General features: G+C 36.0%; 1 protein-coding gene across 1 annotated transcript in view; it reads right to left on the reverse strand.

Annotated features, from left to right (window-relative positions):
• Positions 1 to 23013, reverse strand: part of MLIP (muscular LMNA interacting protein) — a 171768-nt gene that overhangs the window by 84998 nt on the left and 63757 nt on the right. Inside the window, exons 10-11 of the mRNA XM_068559179.1 lie at positions 19397 to 19441; positions 8091 to 8219 (exon numbers count right to left, since the gene is read on the reverse strand). Of these exons, the coding sequence (XP_068415280.1) occupies positions 8091 to 8219; positions 19397 to 19441 (174 nt within the window). The remainder of the gene's footprint in view (positions 1 to 8090; positions 8220 to 19396; positions 19442 to 23013) is intronic.

Below are 23013 nucleotides of genomic sequence, written 5' to 3' on the forward strand. Positions count from 1 at the left end.
CCCCCAGAAAGACAAGATCCAGCCTCATCCACCAGAACACAGGCACTAGTCCCCTCCACCAGGAAGTCTCCACAAACCACTGAAGCAACCTTAGCCACTGGGAGCAGACACCAAAAACAACAGAACTACGAACAAACAGCTGGCAAAAAGGAGACTCCAAACACAATAAGTCAAGCAAAATGAGAAGACAGAGAAACACACAGCAGATGAAGGAGCAAGATAAAAACCCAACAGACGAAACAACTGAAGAGGAAAGAGGCAGTGTACCTGAAAAAGAATTCAGAGGAAGGATAGTAAAGATGATCCAACATCTTGGAAATACAATGGAGAAAATACAAGAAACATTTAACAGGGACCTAGAAGAACAGAGAGCAAACAAACAATGATGAACAAAACAATAAATGAAATTAAAAACTCTCTAGAAGGAATCAATAGCAGAATAACTGAGGCAGAAGAACGGATAAGTGACTGGGAAGAAAAAACAGTGAAAATAACTACTGCAGAGTAGAATAAAGAGAAAAGAATGAAAAGAATTGAGGACAGTCTTAGAGACATCTGGGACAACTTTAAACTCACCAACATTCAAATTATAGGGGTCCCAGAAAAAGAAGAGAAAAAGAAAGGGACTGAGAAAATATTTGATTAGAGTTGAAAATTTCCCTAATATGGGAAAGGAAATAGTCAATCGAGTCCAGGAAGCACAGAGAGTCCCATACAGGAAAAATCCAGGGAGAAACATGCCAGACACATATTAATCAAACTATCAAAAATTAAATATAAAGAAAAAATATTAAAAGCAGCAAGGAAAAAAAAAAAACAAATAACATACAAGGAAATCAGCAGAAACTCTGCAAGCCAGAAGGGAGTAGCAGGACATATTTAAAGTGATGAAAGGGAAAAACCTACAACCAAGATTACTCTACCCAGCAAGGATCTCATTCAGATTTGACAGAGAAATCAAAATCTTTTCAGACAGGCAAAAGCTAAGAGAATTCAGCCCCACCAAACCAGCTTTACAACAAATGCTAAAGGAACTACTCTAGGCAGGAAGCACAAGAGAAGGAAAAGATCAAAAGAACAAACCCAGAACAATTAAGAAAATGGTAATAGGAACATACATATCGATAATTACCTTAAATGTAAATGGTTTAATGCTCCAACCAAAAGATATAGACTGGCTGAATGGATACAAAATAAGACCCATATATATGCTGTCTACAAGACACCCACTTCAGACCTAGGGACACATACAGACTGAAAGTGAGGGGATGGAAAAATATACTCCATGCAAATGGAAATCAAAAGAAAGCTAGAGTAGCAATTCTCATATCAGACAAAATAGACTTTAAAACAAAGACTACTACAAGAGACAAAGAAGGACACCACATAATGATCAAGGGATCAATCCAAGAAGAAGATATAACAATTCTAAATATTTATGCACCCAACATAGGAGCACCTCAATACATAAGGCAAATGCTAACAGCCAAAATGGGAAATCAACAGTAACACAATCATAGTAGGGGACTTTAACACACCACTTTCACCAATGGACAGATCATCCAAAATGAAAAAAAATAAGGAAACACAAGCTTTAAATGACACATTAAACAAGATGGACTTAATTGATATTTATAGGGCATTCCATCCAAAAACAACAGAATACACTTTCTTCTCAAGTGCTCATGGAACTTTCTTCAGGATAGATCATATCTTGGGTCACAAGTCAGGCCTTAGTAAATATAAGAAAATTGAAATGGTATCAACTATCTTTTCTGACCACAGTACTATGAGACTACTTGTCAATTACAGGAAAATATCTGTAAAAAATACAAAGACGTGGAGGCTAAGCAATACACTACTTAATATCCAAGAGCTCACTGAACAAATCAAAGGGGAAATCAAAAAATACCTAGAAACAAATGACAATGAAAACACGATGACCCAAAACCTATGGGATGCAGCAAAAGCAGTTCTAAGAGGGAAGTTTGTAACAATACAATCCTACCTCAAGAAACAAGAAACATCTCAAATAAACAACCTAACCCTACACCTAAAGCAATTAGAGAAAGAAGACCAAAAAACCCAAAGTTAGAAGAAGGAAAGAAATCATAAAGATCAGAGCAGAAATAAATGAAATAGAAACAAAGAAAACAATAGCAAAGATCAATAAAACTAAAAGCGGGTTCTTTGAGAAGATAAACAAAATTGATAAACCATTAGCCAGACTCATCAAGAAAAAAAGGGAGAAGACTCAAATCAATAGAATTAGAAATGAAAAAGGAGAAGTAACAACTGACACTGCAGAAATACAAAAGATCATGAGAGATTACTACAAGCCACTGTATGCCAATAAAATGGACAACCTGGAAAAAATGGACAAATTCTTAGAAAAGCACAACATTCCAAGACTGAACCAGGAAAAAATAGAAAATATAAACAGACCAATCACAAGCACTGAAATAGAAACTGTGATTAAAAATCTTCCAACAAACAAAAGCCCAGGACCAGATGGCTTCACAGGTGAATTCTATCAAGCATTTAGAAAAGAGATAACACTTATCCTTCTCAAACTCTTCCAAAATATGGCAGAAGGAGGAACACTCCCAAACTCATTCTACAAGACCACCATCACCCTGATACCAAAACAAGATGAAGATGTCACAAAGAAAGAAAACTACAGGCCAATATCACTGATGAATATAGATGTAAAAATCCTCAACAAAATACTAGCAAACAGAATCCAACAGCACATTAAAAGGATCATACACCATGATCAAGTGGGCTTTATCTCAGGAATGCAAGGATTTTTCAATATACACAAATCAACCAATGGAATAAACCATATTAACAAATTGAAGGAGAAGAATCATATGATCATCTCAATAGATGCAGAAAAAGCTTTCGACAAAATTCAACACCATTTATGATAAAACCCCTCCAGAAAGTAGGCATAGAGGGAACTTATCTCAACATAATTAAGGCCGTATATTGACGTATACGACAAACCCACAGCCAACATCGTTCTCGATGGTGAAAAGCTGAAGCCATTTCCTCTAAGATCAGGAACAAGACAAGGTTGTTCACTCTCACCACTATTATTCAACATAGTTTTGGAAGTTTTAGCCACAGCAATCAGAGAAGAAAAAGAAATAAAAGGAATACAAATTAGAAAAGAAGAAGTAAAGCTGTCACTGTTTGCAGATGACATGATACTATACATGGAGAATCCTAAAGATGCCACAAGAAAACTGCTAGAGCTAATCAATGAATTTGGCAAAGTAGAAGGGTACAAAATTTATGCACAGAAATCTCTTGAATTCCTATACACTAATGATGAAAAATCTGAAAGAGAAATTAAGGAAACACTCCCGTTTGTCATTGCAACAAAAAGAATAAAATACCTAGGAATAAACCTACCTATGGAGACAAAAGACCTGTATGCAGAAAACGATAAGACACTGATGAAATGATGATACAAACAGATGGAGAGATATACCATGTTTTTGGATTGGAAGAATCAACATTGTGAAAATGACTATACTACTCAGAGCAATCTACTGATTCAATGCAATCCCTATCAAATTACCAATGGCATTTTTCACAGAAGTAGAACAAAAAATTTCACAATTTCTATGGAAACACAGAAGACCTCGAATAGGCAAAGCAATCTTGAGAAAGAAAAACAGAGCTGGAAGAATCAGGCTCCCTGGCTTCAGACTATATTACAAAGCTATAGTAATCAAGACAGTATGGTACTGGCACAAAAACAGAAATATAGATCAATGGAACAGGATAGAAAGCCCAGAGATAAACCCACGCACATGTGGTCACCTTACTTTTGATAAAGGATGCAAGAATATACAATGGAGAAAAGATAACCTCTTCAATAAGTGGCGCTGGGAAAACTGGACAGCTTCATGTAAAAGAAAGAAATTACAACACTCCCTAACACCATACACAAAAATAAATGCAAAATGGATTAAAGACTTAAATGTAAGGCCAGACACAATAAAACTCTTAGAGGAAAACATAGGGAGAACACTCTATGACATAAATCACAGCAAGATCCTTTTTAACCCACCTCCTAGAGAAATGGAAATAAAAACAAAAATAAACAAATGGGACCTAATGAAACTCAAAAGTTTTGCACAGCAAAGGAAACCATAAACAAGACGAAAAGACAACCCTCAGAATGGGAGAAAATATTTGCAAATGAAGCAACTGACAAAGGATTAATCTCCAAAATTATAAGCAGGTCATGCAGCTCAATATCAAAAAAATAAACAACCCAATCCAAAAATGGGCAGAAGACCTAAATAGACATTTCTCCAAAGAAGATATACAGATGGCCAACAAACACATGAAAGGATGCTCCACATCACTAATCATTAGAGAAAGGCAAATCAAAACTACACTGAGGTATCACTTCACACCAGTCAGAATGGCTATCATCAAAAAATCTACAAACAGTAAATTCTGGAGAGGGTGTGGAGAAAAAGGGACCCTCTTTCACTGTTGGTGGGAATGTAAATTGATACAGCCACTATGGAGAACAGTATGGAGTTTCCTTAAAAAACTAAAAGTAGAACTGCCATATGACCCAGCAATCCCACTACTGGGCATATACCCTGAGAAAACCATAATTCAAAAAGAGTCATGTACCACAATGTTCATTGCAGCTCTATTTACAATAGCCAGGGCATGGAAACAACCTAAATGTCCATCAACACATGAATGGATAAAGAAGATGTGGTACATGTATACAATGGAATATTACTCAGCCATAAAAAGAAACGAAATTGAGTTATTTGTAGTGAGGTGGATGGACCTAGAGTCTGTCATACAGAGTGAAGTAAGTTAGAAAGAGAAAAACAAATGCTGTATGTTAACACATATTATGGAATCTAAAAAAAAAAAAACATGGTTCTGATGAACCTAGGGTCAGGACAGGAATAAAGACACAGACGTAGAGAATGGACTTGAGGACATGGGGAGGGGGAAGGGTAAGCTGGGACGAAGTGAGAAAGTGGCATGGAGTTTTATATACTACCAAATGTAAAGTAGATAGCTAGTGGGAAGCAGCCACATAGCACAGGGAGATCAGCTCAGTGTTTTGTGACCACCTAGAGTGGTGGGATAGGGAGGGTGGGAGGGAGATGCAAGAGAGAGGAGTTATGGGGATATATGTATATGTATAGCTGATTCATTTTGTTATAAAGCAAAAACTAAGACACCTTTGTAAAGCAATTATACTCCAGTAAAGATGTTAAATTTAAAAAAAATAGAATGATGTTTCCTGGCCTATGCCATTTTGATGTAAAAGTTGTTGATTAATAAGTCTCAATTACTTGATTAAGCATTTGGTTTCAAACTTTGCTTTTAGTACTCAGAGGCTATCTCCAGGCAACTTTTCCGTTCATTTTAAATTCAAAAGTCTGCCTGGTTGTACCTTCTTATGCTACAGTAAATGCATTTTTGTCTGGTTTCATCATCTTTGGTGTGTAACATTTTGTAACAGAGAGTTTTGAAATCATATTTTATGGCAGTGAAGCTGCTAGGGCAATTTATGGACTTAACAATCCTATCCAACATCTCCTGTCATGTGGGACTGTCCCCAGGACAGGGCAGATCAGTGAATGTGAGCTGTTTCAGTTTGGCTCAACTGTCAGGCTAAAGAATTTTCCATTACATGGGTGGGTGGTGAGATCAACTGAGTTTGGAACCATTCAATTTATTCTGTGGCAGCAGCAAAAGAGAACAAAATAGCAACCAGAACTGAATTTGAGTTAAGTTCTGATGAAGTAGCCATGCTGAGATCATAAATTTTTATTACGCAATTCATTATTTAAGGAGCTTTCAGCATCTATGCTTGTGAGCTGTCTTTTGTTTCTGCCTCCATTGTAGATTCTGGCCACAATGAAGTGGTGGTTATAGCTCCATGTAGAGGCCAATTGATAGTATATGCAGCTTCCCGGTTTCCTAGTATATTCATTTTTCCTCTCCTGCAAGGTCAATGAATAAGACCAGGGAAGGTCTGGAATTAACTTTTAAGTCCTCTGCTAGACTTCTTTCAATTCTGACAGTCTGCTGACACAGAAGTTGGGATATACACAGAATAAACTAATTGAAAGAAAATATAAATAAGTCTGTGTGCCACCAAAATACTTGCAAAAGAACTCAACTTTTCTACAAATTATCTGAAAACACATAGGTTTATTGTGTACATAAACAGAGCTTTAAACTTGCTGTATAGTCAGGAAAAGCTGTGAAAAGAACTGGCAACTCCTTTTAATGAAAAGAATTTCCTACGCCTGAAAATGGAGTTTATCATTCCAGAGGACAGTAGATTGTGATAAATTATAGGTAGATTAACTTGACACCCTACAAAGAATATTGTTTAAGATAAAATGCATAAATTTAAAATTATACTAATACAAAAGAACAAAACTTTTATTCTACAGCATTAGATCATATTTGAAGAATATGTTGCATGGATAATATGTGAAATTTATTTTAACTGTTGGCATTTTTGTCATGTAACACTAGATTACTTTTATAAATTTTTATAATAATCCCATACTGTCTAAAATGTCACATTAAGCCTCTAAAATATCAGTGTCATATAAGCAATAGATATCTAACGAATATTTTTATTGATGATGGAAATATGCTTTCCAAACAGGAATTTCCATTTCTTTTACGTGCAGATTTAGTGAACACACCTTATATATCAATAAGGTTTCCCTATTTAATTTAATTAATTGAGGGCTCCATTTTATTCTATAAAATGAGAATAATTGCCTCTAATTATCATTTTCAATGATATTAGTGTCTCCTAAAAATGTTTAACTTATTGAAATCCTATCAGTCTTCAGAAAGTATATATAAATAAGCAGAAAATATTATCATCTCCATTTTATAAATAAAAAACTGTAGCTAAGCATGAGAAAGTATTTATAATGAACTTTTTCAAGGCTTTTAGCCTACTCACAGTTCTTAGATTTTAAATAACCCAGATTTTAGAATTTGAAGGATCCTTAAAAAGTACCTCTTCTGAATGCCTCATTTTATGCCTTAAGACACAAACTGGGCGAGGTGAAATACCTTGCTCAGTGTCATAGAGCTAGTATAATACGAGACGAGATATTTCTTATGTTTCACAAATATGACCGTAATTTCTATTTTCAAGACTATTGTTAGTTATCATTTTCAAACTGAACTTTAAAAAGAGTATAGCACCTTACGTTCTTTTGCAAGTCTATTCTATCATAGATTACCAAATGTGGTGGTGATCTTGCGTATCCTGGTTGTATCCACAAAGATTTCTGGATTGCTTGCATTGCTGAAGCATGTAATAATGTTTGAGATATAAAATATATAACCCATGTCTCTTTGTTGCATTTGAAGAAGACAAATAAGGATGTAAGGTTTCCCTTTGAGATAATTTATGAAATTTTATATTGCATAAATGTGTATTTTCATGTTTTTCCTAAATATCTTATAAAGCACCATCAACAACCTTCCATTATACCTTCTTCAACATATAGGATATATAAGGGGAAGATAGTATACCTTTTTTGCACATAAACCAAAAAAACAATGATGCCTTAAAATAACTTAAGCCCTTATTCCCTATCTAGTACCACTCAATCTAGGGGATCACATCATCTCTATTATGTTGATATCAATCCAAACAATAGATCTTCTGTCAAATGTACTAATGTACCAAACCTAAGGCATTGCATTGTTTCAAAAGGAAGCAGGATTTTAGAAATAAGAATGCAGCACCTATATGACTCATTTAATCAGTGACTCCATGGTGTCTTTATAGGAAGTAATATCTTGGTCCCCAAAACAACACCAGCACTAGGTAGAAAAATGTTAGGAAAAAGCACTTAAATACTTCAAAATGTCATCCTGGAAATACTTAAGAATTGTTTTATTATATAAAAAAATAGATCTTTTATATTACTAAGGATATTCCAATCACAAACATTTTCTTGCACACACCATATTCATAGAGGCATCTCTATATTTTGTACAGTTATTTATCCAAATATCAAAGACTTTCTCATATGCACACTCACCTGCTCAGAAAAGAAGTCACTGTGCTCTTCCAGGTATTTACTGAAAGGGTTGGGTTCATAGACGTCCTCTTCTTTTTTCAGTAATATTTTGGATTTTATAGGTACGGGGCGAATTACTCCAGGCTTCGTCTTCATGAATATCAATTTTTTTAAAAATAAAGGAAAAAATACTATTAAAATGAATACATAGGTATATTAAGTCATTCAAATGTTCTCACAGCAATTTTTTTTTATTTTAAAATGATTTTATAAATACATAAAAACAGCTAGAAATCAAATGATTTTTAACTAATGTAACTTTAGTTTTAGTTACCTGTTACAGCACAATCAACTCATTAAGATCTACTATTATGATGTTCAAAATGCAAAAACACCTTCATTTATCTAGTCAAACACGTTCCTATATCCTTGCCAGAGCATTCAGCCAATAAATATTTCATTTGACAAATATTTATTGAGAGCATCCTCAGTGCCAGGCAACATACTCATTTGGGGCATGATAGGATAGGCGAATCTAGTACAATCCACCAAGCCCAAAACAACTTTCTTTTTCTGGAAACCCTAAAATCCCAGAAGCCATGTTCAAACTGTGTATGATGAAACCAAGGGTGGCTTTCTGACACAAGGAGATGGGGGCTGGGTAGCAAACAGATGTTCTCTTCCATGAATATGGAACACTGCTTTAAACTGGTCTGCAGGCACGCTGGGAGACTGAAATTATAATACGTGGATTTGGGAGATATGGGAAAGACTTAATCTGCCATAAAAGCAGATCTGATGAGATCAAGAAAAATATAGCAAAGTGTATGGAGAAGAGACACACTTGAGGACTTTCCAGAATTGAATTCCAAAACATTCCTGGGACCCAGCTGAATTTCTTCTCTGAGGCTCCCTAAGATTTTCCTTTTCTTTTACACAAAATTCCATTTCTTTTTTCCAACTCAGGTTGACTTCTATAACTTGCAATCAAAAGAGTTTGAGTGAATAGACCAGTCATTTCAGATTCGTGAATTTGTACCCAATGTCAGTCTGACGAGAGAGAGAGAGAGAGAGGAATCTAGTTTGGGGCAATTTCAAAATGATGTTTCACAAACACCAAAATCTTGTTACACTGTAAAATGTCACAAAATGATTGATAAGTTTACAAAAAACATCCCAAAAAAGAATTCAGTGAAAAGTTGTGATGCTTTTTCTGTTTGAGCATTTTGCTGTAATCATTCTTCTCAAGCCCATTTCCTTTCAGAAAATAGTAAATTAGCTCTCCTCAGTCTGTGCTGATGTGCTCAAGTTAAGCCTTAAGGGAGGACATCTATCTCTCTGCCCTATAAGCCACCCATTATGTTTTGAGTCTTGAATAAATGCCACTCTGCAATATTTTTTTCAACCCATATTTTCCCAGCTGGCTTTCATATCTATGCCAACTGGAGGAATAAAGATTGAGAAAAATCTCTATCTTCCCCAGGCAGGGAAATATCTCCCACTTAAGAAACTCTTATTTCTCTCCAGGGGAAAAGATGAGCAAGTAACAACCAATTATGCGTGAAGTCACACAGTTGAATATACATATGAGAGTAATATCCTCCAATGAACTCAGCATGAGAACAAAGCTCAAGCAGTTGCTGATTTCTACAGCCACCTGTCATAGGGAGACACCTGATACCTGGGTCATGATCCGAAACTGTCCAGATTTCCTGTCTCTCTTTTCCATGTGACTTCCTGTTTCATTTCTCCTTCCTGCTGCTCCTACTCCTGTACCTCCTCTCCTGCTCCTTTGGGAAGTAGGAAATCTGTACAACTCCGGTACTCAGGGCTTACCAGGTTCTAAAACCAACATGGAATTTTAGAAACTAAGCTTGGTGGCACTAGCAAAAAGATGAAAGCAGAGGGAAGAAATCTGACCAGAAGCACTTGATATGCTGTAAGAATCCCCCTGCCAGAGAAACATGATGCCCTGGTTCCTGCATTGCTAACAGGTGGATGTTTTGGGTCATCCTGGCCTGGAAACTTCCACTCAGATCATCTCTCTTGGGATCATCATCCTCCAGGGTGAATCCAGAAAAGACAGTCCTCTGGTTGGCTGGATATCAAGTAGCCTTAATATCAGAATCAGTTACTGACGCTTCATGCTTATTTCTCTACCAGGTCTGATGCTTTTTGTTGCTATGAATTTCCTGGATTTGATAGTTGTCTGGCAATTGAACAAGGATTCTTTCCCTATTTCCTCTATTTCCACCTGCCCTTTTCTTGGACTCTGTGTTCTTAGGCTTTGGTCTACCTGAAGTCTCTGAATTTTCCTCATTCTAGTTTGCTTATTTGGTCTCAGTACCGTTGCCCCAATTCTTCCATTATATTCATTACCTCTTGCCTTAGTCCTGTTTTTTCTCCTGCACCATAACTTGCTGTCACTTACCAGCCAGCATTTCATGGACAGGGAAGCCAACTCCAGGCAAAGGAAGACTAAACATAGTTTGCCTTTGACATTGTTCACACTTCCTGCCCTATAACCTTTAACCATACCCTCCACACCTAACTGTGTCTCGGCCTCTGGTCAAATTAAAACTCAAACCTTGTTGGCCCAATTCTGAGCCTCACGTACTCTCCATAAACCATGGTACAGTGATCAATCCTGTTTATGGCAGCCTCTGCACCTTGCTCATACCATTCCACATGCTTTGAAACCAGCCTCAAAACACTTGAGGATTCATTGCAGATAATGACATCATCATTATCCCATAGACCCAGATTCCATATCTTACAGGTGCTACATTCAATATTTTAAATTGATTATCTCATCAATTCCTTATCAACAACCCTGTGAGAGACTTAGAATCAGTCACATGCCAAAGCCATGCAGTTAATATGTGAACAAGTCAAGGTTTAATCCAGGTCTAGTCTGATCATAAACCCAGGATTTTAATTACTCTGATGCCTACTCCAGAGACAGAGACAGGGAGAGAAACAGCATAGAGAGAAACTTAACATGATTTTTAAACACCCACCTCTCTATAACTTCCTCTGGGCAATCACTAACAAAGTCCTAGTATTTTTATGTTTTTGATTCCTTCTAAATCCATTGCTTCTGTTTGATTTCCACTGCCAATTGCCACGTTCATGACTTAGGCCATGGTTAACTCATTACATGTCATTTTACTTTTCTTTTCACTGGTCTTAGTAAATCCAGTTTTTCTTACCTTAAGCAGGGCACAAACACTACATTCAGCCTCCTAAAGGATTCTGTCGTTTGCACAGCCAGACATCAAAATTTATACTGATATTTCTCTGGACTTGGTATAAAATCCAGTCCCAAGAAGCAGCATGATATTGGTGGGGGGAAAGTATAAGGACATAGATTTTGATTTTTGCAATAGTGTTAATAGACTGTATGACCTTGGAAAAAAGCCATTCGACCTGACTGGACCGTCTACTAAAGGATCCTAATCCTCCTGCATGATTAGGTCCTTTAAAAATGAATAACAGCACATTTGATTATTTACATTCCTGCCTCCTCAAGAACCACACCACACAAAGTTATTGCATAAGGCTTAGAACAGACTGTCCTTTATCAATTCCTAATCTATGCTGCATCCTTGCTCATAGTCACCTGGTATCTTCAGACTCCAGGTAGACTGGTTTGCTAATTCTGGCAAACCTAATTTGCTAAGTCTGCATCCAAACAAAAACAAAGGAAATTAGATTAACAAGTGAGAAGAATCTATAAAGGTGAGCTACTCTAAGATGATCATTGCCAGCAATATGACAACTAAACTAACCCGAGGAGGCCCTTCCTTCATTTTTAGCTGCTAAAGAATCGACAGATCCAGCTAGACTTGTGAGCGATACAAACAACTGTCATTCTTACAATGCCAGGGAAAGCGACACCATAATTTTCATTCCAGCCTATGTGGAGAAATAAAAACAGGTAATGACTCCCATAGCCAGCAAAAAGAGCACAGAAAGAACAACAAGAAAATCCTCCAAATAGCAAATTTCAATGTATTGTGATGAACTTCCTGAGAATTGATTTACACTGGATGTAAGGCTTTCCCCCCCTCTTTTGGAGCTATATTTTGAAAAAAAAAAAAAAAAAAAAAGGTTAATCTTTCATTCTTGCTAGTAAAATATTTCCCCCACCTTCAGAAAAATAGCATTATCATTGCAGAAAAGGGTAGGCAGATGTTTTATTTTTAACTGGAACCAGAATACTGTGATTCTGATTAGTTATCTCAAGTTTTAAAATCTGAGAACCTCATTAGAGCCAGGGGTACATATAGGCTTTTAGTGGATGGGGAGTCTGCCTGTTTATATTCTTCTTGACACAATTCCAAGACTGTTAGATCCCAACAATCATGGACGACTCTGGTCTCCATTTGCTTTGATGAGAAGAGTAGTTCGCACAATACTGATAAAGTCTTTTTTGTTTAAACTGAAGTATAGTTGATTTACAATGTTGTGTTAATTTCAGGTGTAAAGCAAAGTGATTCAGTTATACATATACATATATATGTATGTATGTATGTATTCTTGACATTTTTGAAGTGCCTTAAAGAAAAAGCAACCATTGTCTTGGAGCTCTGAAGCATCCTTCTATCAGACCATCTATCAGATGCTCTCTGCAGGCATTTTGCCAAGTGAGACCTATTCTATGTCAGGAACTGTAGTGTCTACCCAGATGAATAAGACATAACCCTTGTACTCAGAGGGCTGACAATTCAGGTGAGTTAAGCACAGAACAATCACTGAGTAAATCAATCCACGTCACAGGACTCCAGTCAAAGTGCTCTAATGCCTCATCTTCACACTTAGAGTAAAAACCCAAACCCTTAACAATGCCTGCAGGGTGATGCCTACGAGGCTCCATATGACCTAATCTTTCATTCCCCAGCCAGCTTCTCCCTTTCCAATCTTGTCTCCTGCTACTGCCCCTCTCTCTCCCTCACTCTCCACTCTGGCACACATTGTGTTCCCTACTCTGGGAGTTTGAACTTGCTCTTTGTGTTGTCTGGAACTCTCTTCTCCCTTTCCAGCACTCTCTCTTTCACTTCTTCAAGTCTCTGCTCAAATGCCACCTTATTAGCAGACAGGTTTTCCCTAATGACCCATGTAAAATATCAATCCCCACCTCCTCTTACTCCCCCTATTATTTTCCATAGTACTTAACACAATCTGACCTCAGTTTATGTTTATTTTCTTGCTTCCTCCACTAGAATGTATTTAAGATCTGTGAGGCCAGAGATCATTGTTTTGTTCACTGTTATCTCTCCAAAACCTAGAACTGTGCCGGGAACCTAATAGATGCTAAATAGACATTTGAAGGATGAATAAACTAATTGACAGGCAGAAGTTCAGTATGCTGGCTATGATCCAGTATGGAGGCCTTAAAGGGTGTTGATTGCCCGTTTAGGGTCTCCCCTTATTTTTCCTGGACTGATTTTTTGATTACAGTATAACCAAGAAGAAGGAACTTCGCAAGATAGAAGATCTACATGCCTTTCAACCCTAGGGGACCAGAAGAATGAATGTGAGTTGGTGAGCTCCACCCTCAGAGATAAGAAAGAGTAGAAAGCCGAAGTTATCATCTCCGATGATACAGGAAGTCAACACCAGGGACCAGAGGCCATGTCTTTAAGGACTTTGCAAGATTTTAAGTCTCTCTATTTTTTAAAAATCATTTCTTTTTCCCCCTGTTTGATTGCGGTGATAAGCAATAAAACTCTTAACATGGAAGAAAATGATGTCATCTTCGTTGGAGAATTCAAGAGTGGGTGGAACTTGGGAGATCACATCTAACTCTATTATTAGTCTTAAGGGAGAAAAAGTCCAAGAGATACAGTATGTGGAGTCCCGGGGCCTGGGGGCAGGTTTTAATGGCCTGTGGGGCACTGATCCCGCTATTCATTTGTGTTTATAACTCATCAAGTATACACTTATCCTTGAATATTGCTACTCGGGCACTGTGAAAATAGATATCGTTTCTGTCCTTTGGAACTTACAATCATAATTCTACGACAACAAGTTGGTACTGCCTCTGGCTGGACACCAAAGTTGAAAATTAACTGCCAACACTGACCTAGAGAATCCATTATATGGATAATGCCTTCTTAGAACCACGTCTTTCATAAATTAACTCCAACTAGTGGACTGGTGTTTTAAATTGCCTTTGACTGAGCTAGTAAGCTCTGGAGTCGTGTGATAAGAAAAGAAAAGAAATAAAGAATAGGATCCCAGTTTTCAAGGGCTTATTTCTATCTTTTTGAAGAAATAAGATGTGTAAAAAAAAACCAGCAAGAAACTAATAAAACACACCATATATAAAATTCTGGGAGTCTGGCTAATTTGATGGATCCAAGGAGTTTGTGAAAGTACCATTGCTGCTTCTTTTAGCCATTTGCTTCTGTCTTGTCTATATTCTCCAGTGTTATTTTGTTTTCTTTAGAATTTCTGTGGCAGCAAGCTCAGAGAAACACAAAAACATTCTCCTAGTCAAGACTGTTGACAAAAGCAATATTTTCTAAATTATTTAGCTGATTCACTCACAATTAATAAAAATTTATTAACTCTAATTCTTTTTTTTAAAATAATAATATATCTTTGAAGCAAATACACAAGCTTTTTTTTTTCCCTCTAAGAAACATCTCAAATTTCAAAACACTATAGTACAGAGTAATGCTTCCAAGATTAGGGAGGAGGGGGCAGACAGTTTTTAATACCACCCATTAGCTGTAGGACTGTTGACACATGGTAGATAGCTAGACTTCAGGGTTTTTTCCATCAGAATAATGGAAATAACAATTCCTGCCATACTAACTCACAAAGTGACTGTGTGAATCTAATGAGATCATATGCGTGACAGAACTTTGTAAAGAAAAAATATCATAAAAGGAACTTGAAAGGAAAAAAAAAACCTTTCCTTTTTCCTGTTTTTGCACTTATAATACAGAGTATTGATACCAAATGATCTCGACTACCCAGGAAAATACTTATCTGATGAGCTTTTTCCAAAAATATGTTTTATAATTACTATGATAGCTGTATTAAAATAAACATATGCAGGATTTCAATAATTATAAATCACAGCTCACAGCTCCAAAAATATTTTTTGGAATATACACAACACAGATTGGCCAGTTTGAAATATTTCAACAATTAAAAGAAAATAGCATGACTCAGACCTGAAGAGGCATACATGATAAACGCTGTAGCACTTAAGCATGTAGTGTCAAGGAAAATTAGTCAAGGACAAACCGCCTACAAGCTGGAAGAAGACGTTAGTTCTATGCAAAAGCTTTCAGGGCTGCATTTTCGGAACAACAGAGACCTCAAGGACCCTTAGAAAGATCAGTCATGCACCACTAAAACAGGACACATCAGTTGGCTTTCAGAACTGGGAACAAAGTACCTGCAAGGTTAAGCGCCTCTTCTGTACAGTGTTCCAGTAAGCTCCATTTTGCTTTTACCTATATATAACCATGTGGTTTATTTTTTAAATCTATTGTTTTGTACTCTCTAGATTCAGTATTCCATCTTGGGCAACAATGAGCATTTTGTAATGGCATGAAATTTCAAAAGCAAAAGCCAAATGTCTCCTAAACCAGGTTCCCTTACCTATTGCCAAGGAAGACCAGTGCTTACCCATCTTATAAAGCCCAACCTGTTTTCCTACCCAGAGAAAAGAGACCCCACCAGCCTCTGTTAATATTATGATGAGTCAGCTCAGGAATTAGGAAAGTTTCGTGAAGGTTCAGCCTAGATCCGGGATCTTCCTTTCCTTTTGTTCCCTTTCTGATGCCAGGGGATGCACTATCCACAGGTGTGAAGCCTCAGGACCCTAACTGATCCTACTCAGCCCCTTCTCTTCAGAAAGTGATCACATGAGCCCGGTGGAAGTCACACTTCCACAGAGGCCCTACTTCCCAACTCCTTCATCAGCCTTTTTTATTCCCCTTGGATTATCTAAAATCAATAATGATTCCTTTTGAAAGTCACGTGGAACAAAGATGACCACGAACACTGTGATCTTAGTTGATCTACTCAAACTCTGTGACCCTCTGTTTCTTTATCTGTAAAAAATGGCCACTCATTAAATCTCAGAGATAATATTTCAGAGACTTTATATGCAATAATAACATCCCCCCCCCCCACTCCGTATGTACAGGGCTACATTGGCAACTTCACATTTTATGATATGTGAGCCTTACAATAATGCCTTCAGGTTGACAGGGTAGTTGTCCCAACCTCCATTTTCTAGATGTATATTTAAAACTTCTTCATCTCTAAGTCCCTTCCCAGTTTTGATATACTGCGTTACTGTTTAATAGAAGAAGAGAAACTGAGGCACAAAATGGTGAACTAGTTTCATAAGGACCCCCAAAACATTTCTCTCTGAGCCTAATACTACATAATTTGGTTTTCAGAGTAAACAGTGGAAATATTTTAAGAGTAAGGGGCAAGGTCATATTTCTTTTTTTCCTTCCAGTGTTGAATTGGTACAGTTGCAATGTAAACAAGCAAATAGCTAAGCCACGTTAAAAAGAAAAAAATATGAAAAAACGATATATTCTTAAAAAGCCATAGCTCAAAAGCAAAATGGCTTCTGTATTAAGCTTCTGCTATCATAGCAATTCAACATTTATTTTCACTTCAATTTATTACATTTCTCCCCTAAAATAGGAGTCAAATAATTTTAATTGCTTATTTTATGCAAAACATACAATATTTGCTTACATAATTTAACTATAATCTATCATGTGTTCCCCCAAATTTTGTTTTTATGTGCTATACACATGTATACACACATATAAACAAAAAGCAATATGTATATGTGTGTGTGTGCTCTCAGAATTACCTGTCATATGGCATCTATATGTATAGTGTATGTTATAAACACACACACATACTGTGTGTGTATATATACATATTTGTTTTTCAAAGTCATTCTTATTTACTGAAATTACTCTGAACTTAACCCTGAAGAGAGTTCATGATGGCAAATATTGGAAATCCATTCATAAAAATATAATTTATTCATAAATTACAATGCTTAAGAGTGAAAATATTACAAATCCTTAAAAAAGCAAATGCTTATAGCATCCTTTGCATGCAATTACTTCTACTCTATTCTATATCCACAGAATGTAAATACAGGGTTAATATCATGAAATAGAAGTCAGTGATTGAATTGAATAATTACATCCATCCAAGAGATGTTCTTTTAGTGTGTGATAGCCTGCTTGATAATAATCCCTTCACAAACCTACCTAGATCTCAAGTGAATTTTGGGATTAAAACTTAATTAAAACTTGGTTAAGAAACTCCTTGAACTCTCTAGAGAAAAGGTCTAAAGTAAATGCAAAAAAATTATCATCAAAGTCAGTCAAAGCAACACTTCGCATTTTTCTCAGAACACAAACATCAAATTCATAGAATTGATTGGCCAAAAAGTTCACTTATTACATTTACAATGGGTCACTTATACTATGTCTTAATTTATGAAATCATTATATATATTTGCTTCTTTGAAATGGTTTCTTAAAATATTAAGTCAAGAACTGATATTTATCTATATATATATATGTATATGTCAGTCTGATAATATATATACAGACTCACACACATTCAACATCTAAAATCTGTTGTATCTATGTTGAGCATACAAAATATTTCTTAATTTTCACACATTACTCTCAAGAAACAAGTACATATATCATTATTTTAAACATTAAAATAGTTGTAACAATAGTTCCATATCTAAAGTGGGAAACTGTTCAACTTCACAATGTTATTGTACCTCTTGTTTCCATGGCAACTCCTTCGCTCCCCTGAGGTAGTAACCATGGAATCACTGCCTTAGAAAGGCTTGGACAGAGTGTAATCGAATGGTCTCGTTGTTCATTTAGAAGATTGAAGCCCAGTCTCCCAGATTCTTGACTTCTCCACTGTCAGCCCAGTAGTTAGTGTCAGAGCAGGAAGTAAAAGATGGGTCTCCTGGCCCCGTTCCAGCATTCTTTCAACTATCCTATACTGCCAGCCACTATTTGAAATCAACTGACACTAAAATAACACTTCACACACACACATGCACACACACGCAAACACACCCCATATACACACTGCATGTATAAACACCAACATGCCTAAGCCATTTGCTTCAATCATGCTATTTTAAGAGTCAAACTACACTTTTTATGATTTTCCAGCACTACAAATAAAAATATCATTGTCCTTTTGGCATGATAATGACAAGATGACTTGTTGGCTATGGATGTAGGACACAGAAATAATTGCTTAAAATGGGGGGAAAAATCAGTATTAAACTGATTTTGTCTTCTTAATATCTCACAGTGCTTTACTAGATATTTTCATTCATTTTTACTGAAGGAGTTTACAATTATAAACAATAAAAATTAAAAGATAATAAAGAAAATATTTAGTAATATCTAGGTAACATATCATGGTTCCAATTTGCTCATCACTGTAACAATAATACAGAACACTGTTAGAAAAAGTAATTTTCCTACTTAATCAAATTTTTATCTATAAATAACAGATTCTAGAGCCTACATCTGTGTTGTCCTACACAGTAGCCACCAGCCCCCTTGTTGGGCCCTTGAAATGTGGCTAGCCTGAACTGAGGTATGCTGTAAATGTAAAATACATAGCAGATTTCAAAGACTTTACCCCCCCAAAAAGAATGTAAAATAATCTCAATTTTATACTGATTATATATTGAAATGATAATATGTGTATAAATAAAAGTATTATTGAAATTAATGTGACCTGTTTCTTTTTACTTTTTTAACTTGGCTCTTAGAAAATTTTAAATTACAAATGTGGCTTGTATTTGAGGTTCACACTATATTTCTATTGTTCGTCCCTGGTCTAGACCATCCACATGCTGATCTTCCTGTCTGAAATATTTCATTTCCTCAAGTCCAGAACCTACTCTACATGATCAAAGGCTACCTTGTCCTTGAACCCTTTTCTGATCTCTCCCATCCAGAAGTGAGTCCTTGCCTCTAACCTCCATCGGCATCTTCCTTCTGGCCTTGCCCGTTCTATCCTTACACCACTACTAGGATGCAAGTTACTGGCAAATAAGTTCTATGTATGTTTTTATGTATGTCTGTGACTTGCAAAACAACCACATGGAACTTTAGAAAAGCATCAGTGAACTTTTACTAGACAAGTAAGCAAATAAACTTATATATACAGTCAATTTGTTCTCAGTTCACATTTGTTCAGATAAAGCTGTCTTAAAAGATCAGAATTTTCTAAAGTACCAGGTCTATGTCTAGTAAAAGGATACGTACCAGCTGACTCTCAGATACCGTAGAAGATGGTGAGGCGAGGTTTGCCTGCAAAATTATAAACATAGTGTTTATTTAGTGAAATTCATAATTTAGTAAGATAATATATCTATGTTTTTAAGTATTCTGAAGTTTTTTATTGCTAAAATAATACATGCCCCTTGTAGAATTTTGACAGGTATTAAGTAAAAGAAAAAATATCATTATGCCACCAAAAAATGATTTTTTTCCACATTTATGGTACATTGCCTTACAATATTTCTCCTACACATTTTTATTCAGCTCACATAATAGTAAATATGATGTTTTCTATGTTGCTTTTCCTTAGCATCTTAACACAAGTACTAGCGTAAGACATCAAAAATTCTTCAAGGTGATGTAATATGTCATGCTCTGTATACTCCGTATTTTACTCAAACTTACCAACATTGTTAGCTATACTTATATTTATGTACAGCAAAATGAAACAAATAACAGATTTTTTCATTAAATTACTCATATTAGAAAATAAAGTTTTCATGATTTCATGAAAAAATTTTTTAAATTGTTTTAAATTAAAGAGGAGTCTAATATTGTTTCATCATCCTTGGTTCCTGAATTTCACTCCTTTCTTCTGGATTTAGTTTCCTTCTTGCTGAAGTAAATGCTCTGGTAGTTTTTTCAGAACTTCCTGTCTTGGGCTTTGTCTGAAAATGTTTTTATTTTGTTCTCATCCTGAATGAGAGTTTACCTGGACATAGAATTCTAAGGCAATAGTTATTATTTCCCAGCATTTTGAGGACTGCCCACTTGCTCTGACTTCTGTTACTGCTGTGAATGTAAACGTCATAACTTGGATCATCCGTCTCCACATTTGCTTAGCGTTTAAGATTTTTCTCCATGACATTCTGTAATTCCACTATGATGTGTCTGAGCATGGACTTCTTTTTATGTATCCTTTTTGGGGGCTTGGTGTAGTCCTTCATTCTGAGAATACATATCTTTCTTCATTTCCGGAAAATCCTCCAGGAATTACTTCAAATATTCCCTCTCTCCCATTATATCTAATCTCTTCTTTGGAGCTTTGATTAAATATATGTTGGGTCTTCTGAATCCATCCTCCATTTCTATAAAATTCCCTGTCATATTTTTTGTCTCTTTATGCTGCATTCTGGATAGTTTCCACATATAAGCCTGACGGTTAACACATTTTTCTTCAACAGTATATTAATACATTTAATATGGCTATTGAATTTTATATTTTAATGACATTATTTTTAACTTCTAGAAGTTCAGTTTGGTTCTTTATCAAATTTTCTTTATGGTATCTGTAACTCCTTTTAACTATTTCAACATTTTATTATATTTATAAATTCATTCCAGATTTTTCTATAATCTTTCTTGGCTAAATCCCTTTTCTTGTATCTGTTGACTCTCCTTCATGCCTCTGCCCCATGATGTTCTTTACTCATTTGATAGCTTTTTAGTTTTGATTTTGAGCTCCTCTTCAGTCAGGGTAATTTCAGTGATGATTTCTGTAGGTATCTGAGAAACCCTGGGTTGGGAAACCATGCCTACAATACATTTCATGTTTGCCCTAATGGGGACCCCAGGTACTTCACTGATTCTGGACCAGTTTCCGTTTTATTTCATCACCCTCATATGCCTGAACTTACAGGGTGGCAGGTGCCCACATCTTCAACTTTCACAGGTTTAGCACCCATTTTCTCATGGATGACTATATTACCACCCAAGAGTGTAGATTAAAGATGGTGGGAGGATTTATGTCTATTTCTATCACATGCTTCATGGCTGTGTGGCCTTCTAGGCTCCTGGACACACACAAAGGATTCATCCACAGTTCTGACTCGTTATATAGTGAAAGTTAAACTCTAAGCTCCTGGCTCCTGTCACCTGTGTTCTGACATACCTGTGTTCCCCCAGAGCTTAAGCTTCTTCTTAACTTTCCCACCTGGAGCTCCCTCTTCATTTCTGACACTCACAGTTCCTTCTTCTTTCTTGTAGATTGGGTTACATATATATATATTAATAGTTACGTTTTCTCAAGATTTTCTGCCCTTAAATGAGAGACCAGGCTTCCACATCAGGGAAGTGGTCAACATACAGATGCTCAATCATAAATATACTTGGCTGACCCATGATAAAGTTGTGTTCCTGTACTATCTCTATTCTTTTTGAAATTGCAAATATTTTCGGGGTTATGACAGATATGTCAATATTGCTTTTACTCTCTGAGAAGTGAATGATAACTGAAAACTGAAAGCTGAGTAGTTCCTATGGTATCGCCAAGTACGGAAGAGTGTGAATCACCAAACATAATGACCAGGCTCCTGCTGTCCTTCTCATACTGTGTCCAACATGGTTTGTTTTTGATTTTTTGACTCATGACGTTCTTCACCAGGATGGTCACTGCTCGCTGCCGTCCCTGCCTGCTCTACAGCAGCAGTATGTCCTGGCTAATTGCTCCCCACCTCTAATTGCTGTGGACCAGGTTACCGTGCACTGAGGTTCATGGTTATTCTGTGCTGCAGAAAATTACCCTTCAGAATGCCTATCCCAGTGATTTTTCAATTCATCTAGGGTTTCATTTTTAACCTCATAATGTAATATGAGTAATAATGATTTCTTCTAATGTCTTAGGATGTTTTCCTTTTGGTTAATTCTTCATTATTGCAGTAATGAGAGAATTCTCTATGAATTCCCTAAGTTAAATGACTTCTATGAAATATGCTGAACTGAATGTATCTTGACAGGAACAAAATATAGTTATATTTTTATCTCAATAATTATAGGAAAAAAGAAGTCACACACTAAAAATAAAGTATTTTCACAATTTAACTATATGACTAACATTTTTCAGTACTTTGTGCTAAATAATACCAAACTATCATAGGGAAAAAAGAGAAAGTGCTCAGGCAAACACATTAATTAAATTAGGGAAAAACACAAATATCTTTGTATCCAGTCTCCATAAGTCCCCAAAATTTCTTCACTGGGAATTATGACATAACAACAAGATGATTTAGACATCCCCAGTACATTTTTATTTCATCTAATATAATGGACTTCATATCACTATTATAAGAAACTATTCCCAGAGAAAAAACAGAATTAAATTTGAACCTCAGGGTGGAGTTAATATTTATAAAGCTACTACAGATCCTTTATCAAAGAAAAAGAATATTGGCTTATGTGTATCATCACAAATATAACCAGATTCTTTCAACTAACCCAGTTGTGTCAAACCCTTTGAGAAGCTTCTCTCTGCTTGCCCAATACACGTTAATGTTTATTAAATTCTGTAGCTATAGTTATGCCATCAATATTGCAGCAATGATTTTTGAAAAGTAAGGAAAGATTGTCTGGTGAGCTGAGATTGGAACGGTGAGTAGCAAGAGAAGGCTACTATATTTAAAAAACTGCCAATTGGTCAACTAAACTAAGGAACAGAAGCAACATGAGGTACCTAAAAATAAACTTGAAATTGGACTTGAACAACACTGATTTTTTAGTCATTTGATCTATCCACGTTAATACTAACCATGAAGAACGTTACAGATGAGTATAAGAATGACTCTTGTGTGAAACAAGATCCCATAACCTATATTCTACAGCCTTTG

This window comes from Eschrichtius robustus, chromosome 12 (assembly GCF_028021215.1).
Source record: "Eschrichtius robustus isolate mEscRob2 chromosome 12, mEscRob2.pri, whole genome shotgun sequence".
NCBI classification, from domain to species: Eukaryota; Metazoa; Chordata; class Mammalia; order Artiodactyla; family Eschrichtiidae; genus Eschrichtius; species Eschrichtius robustus.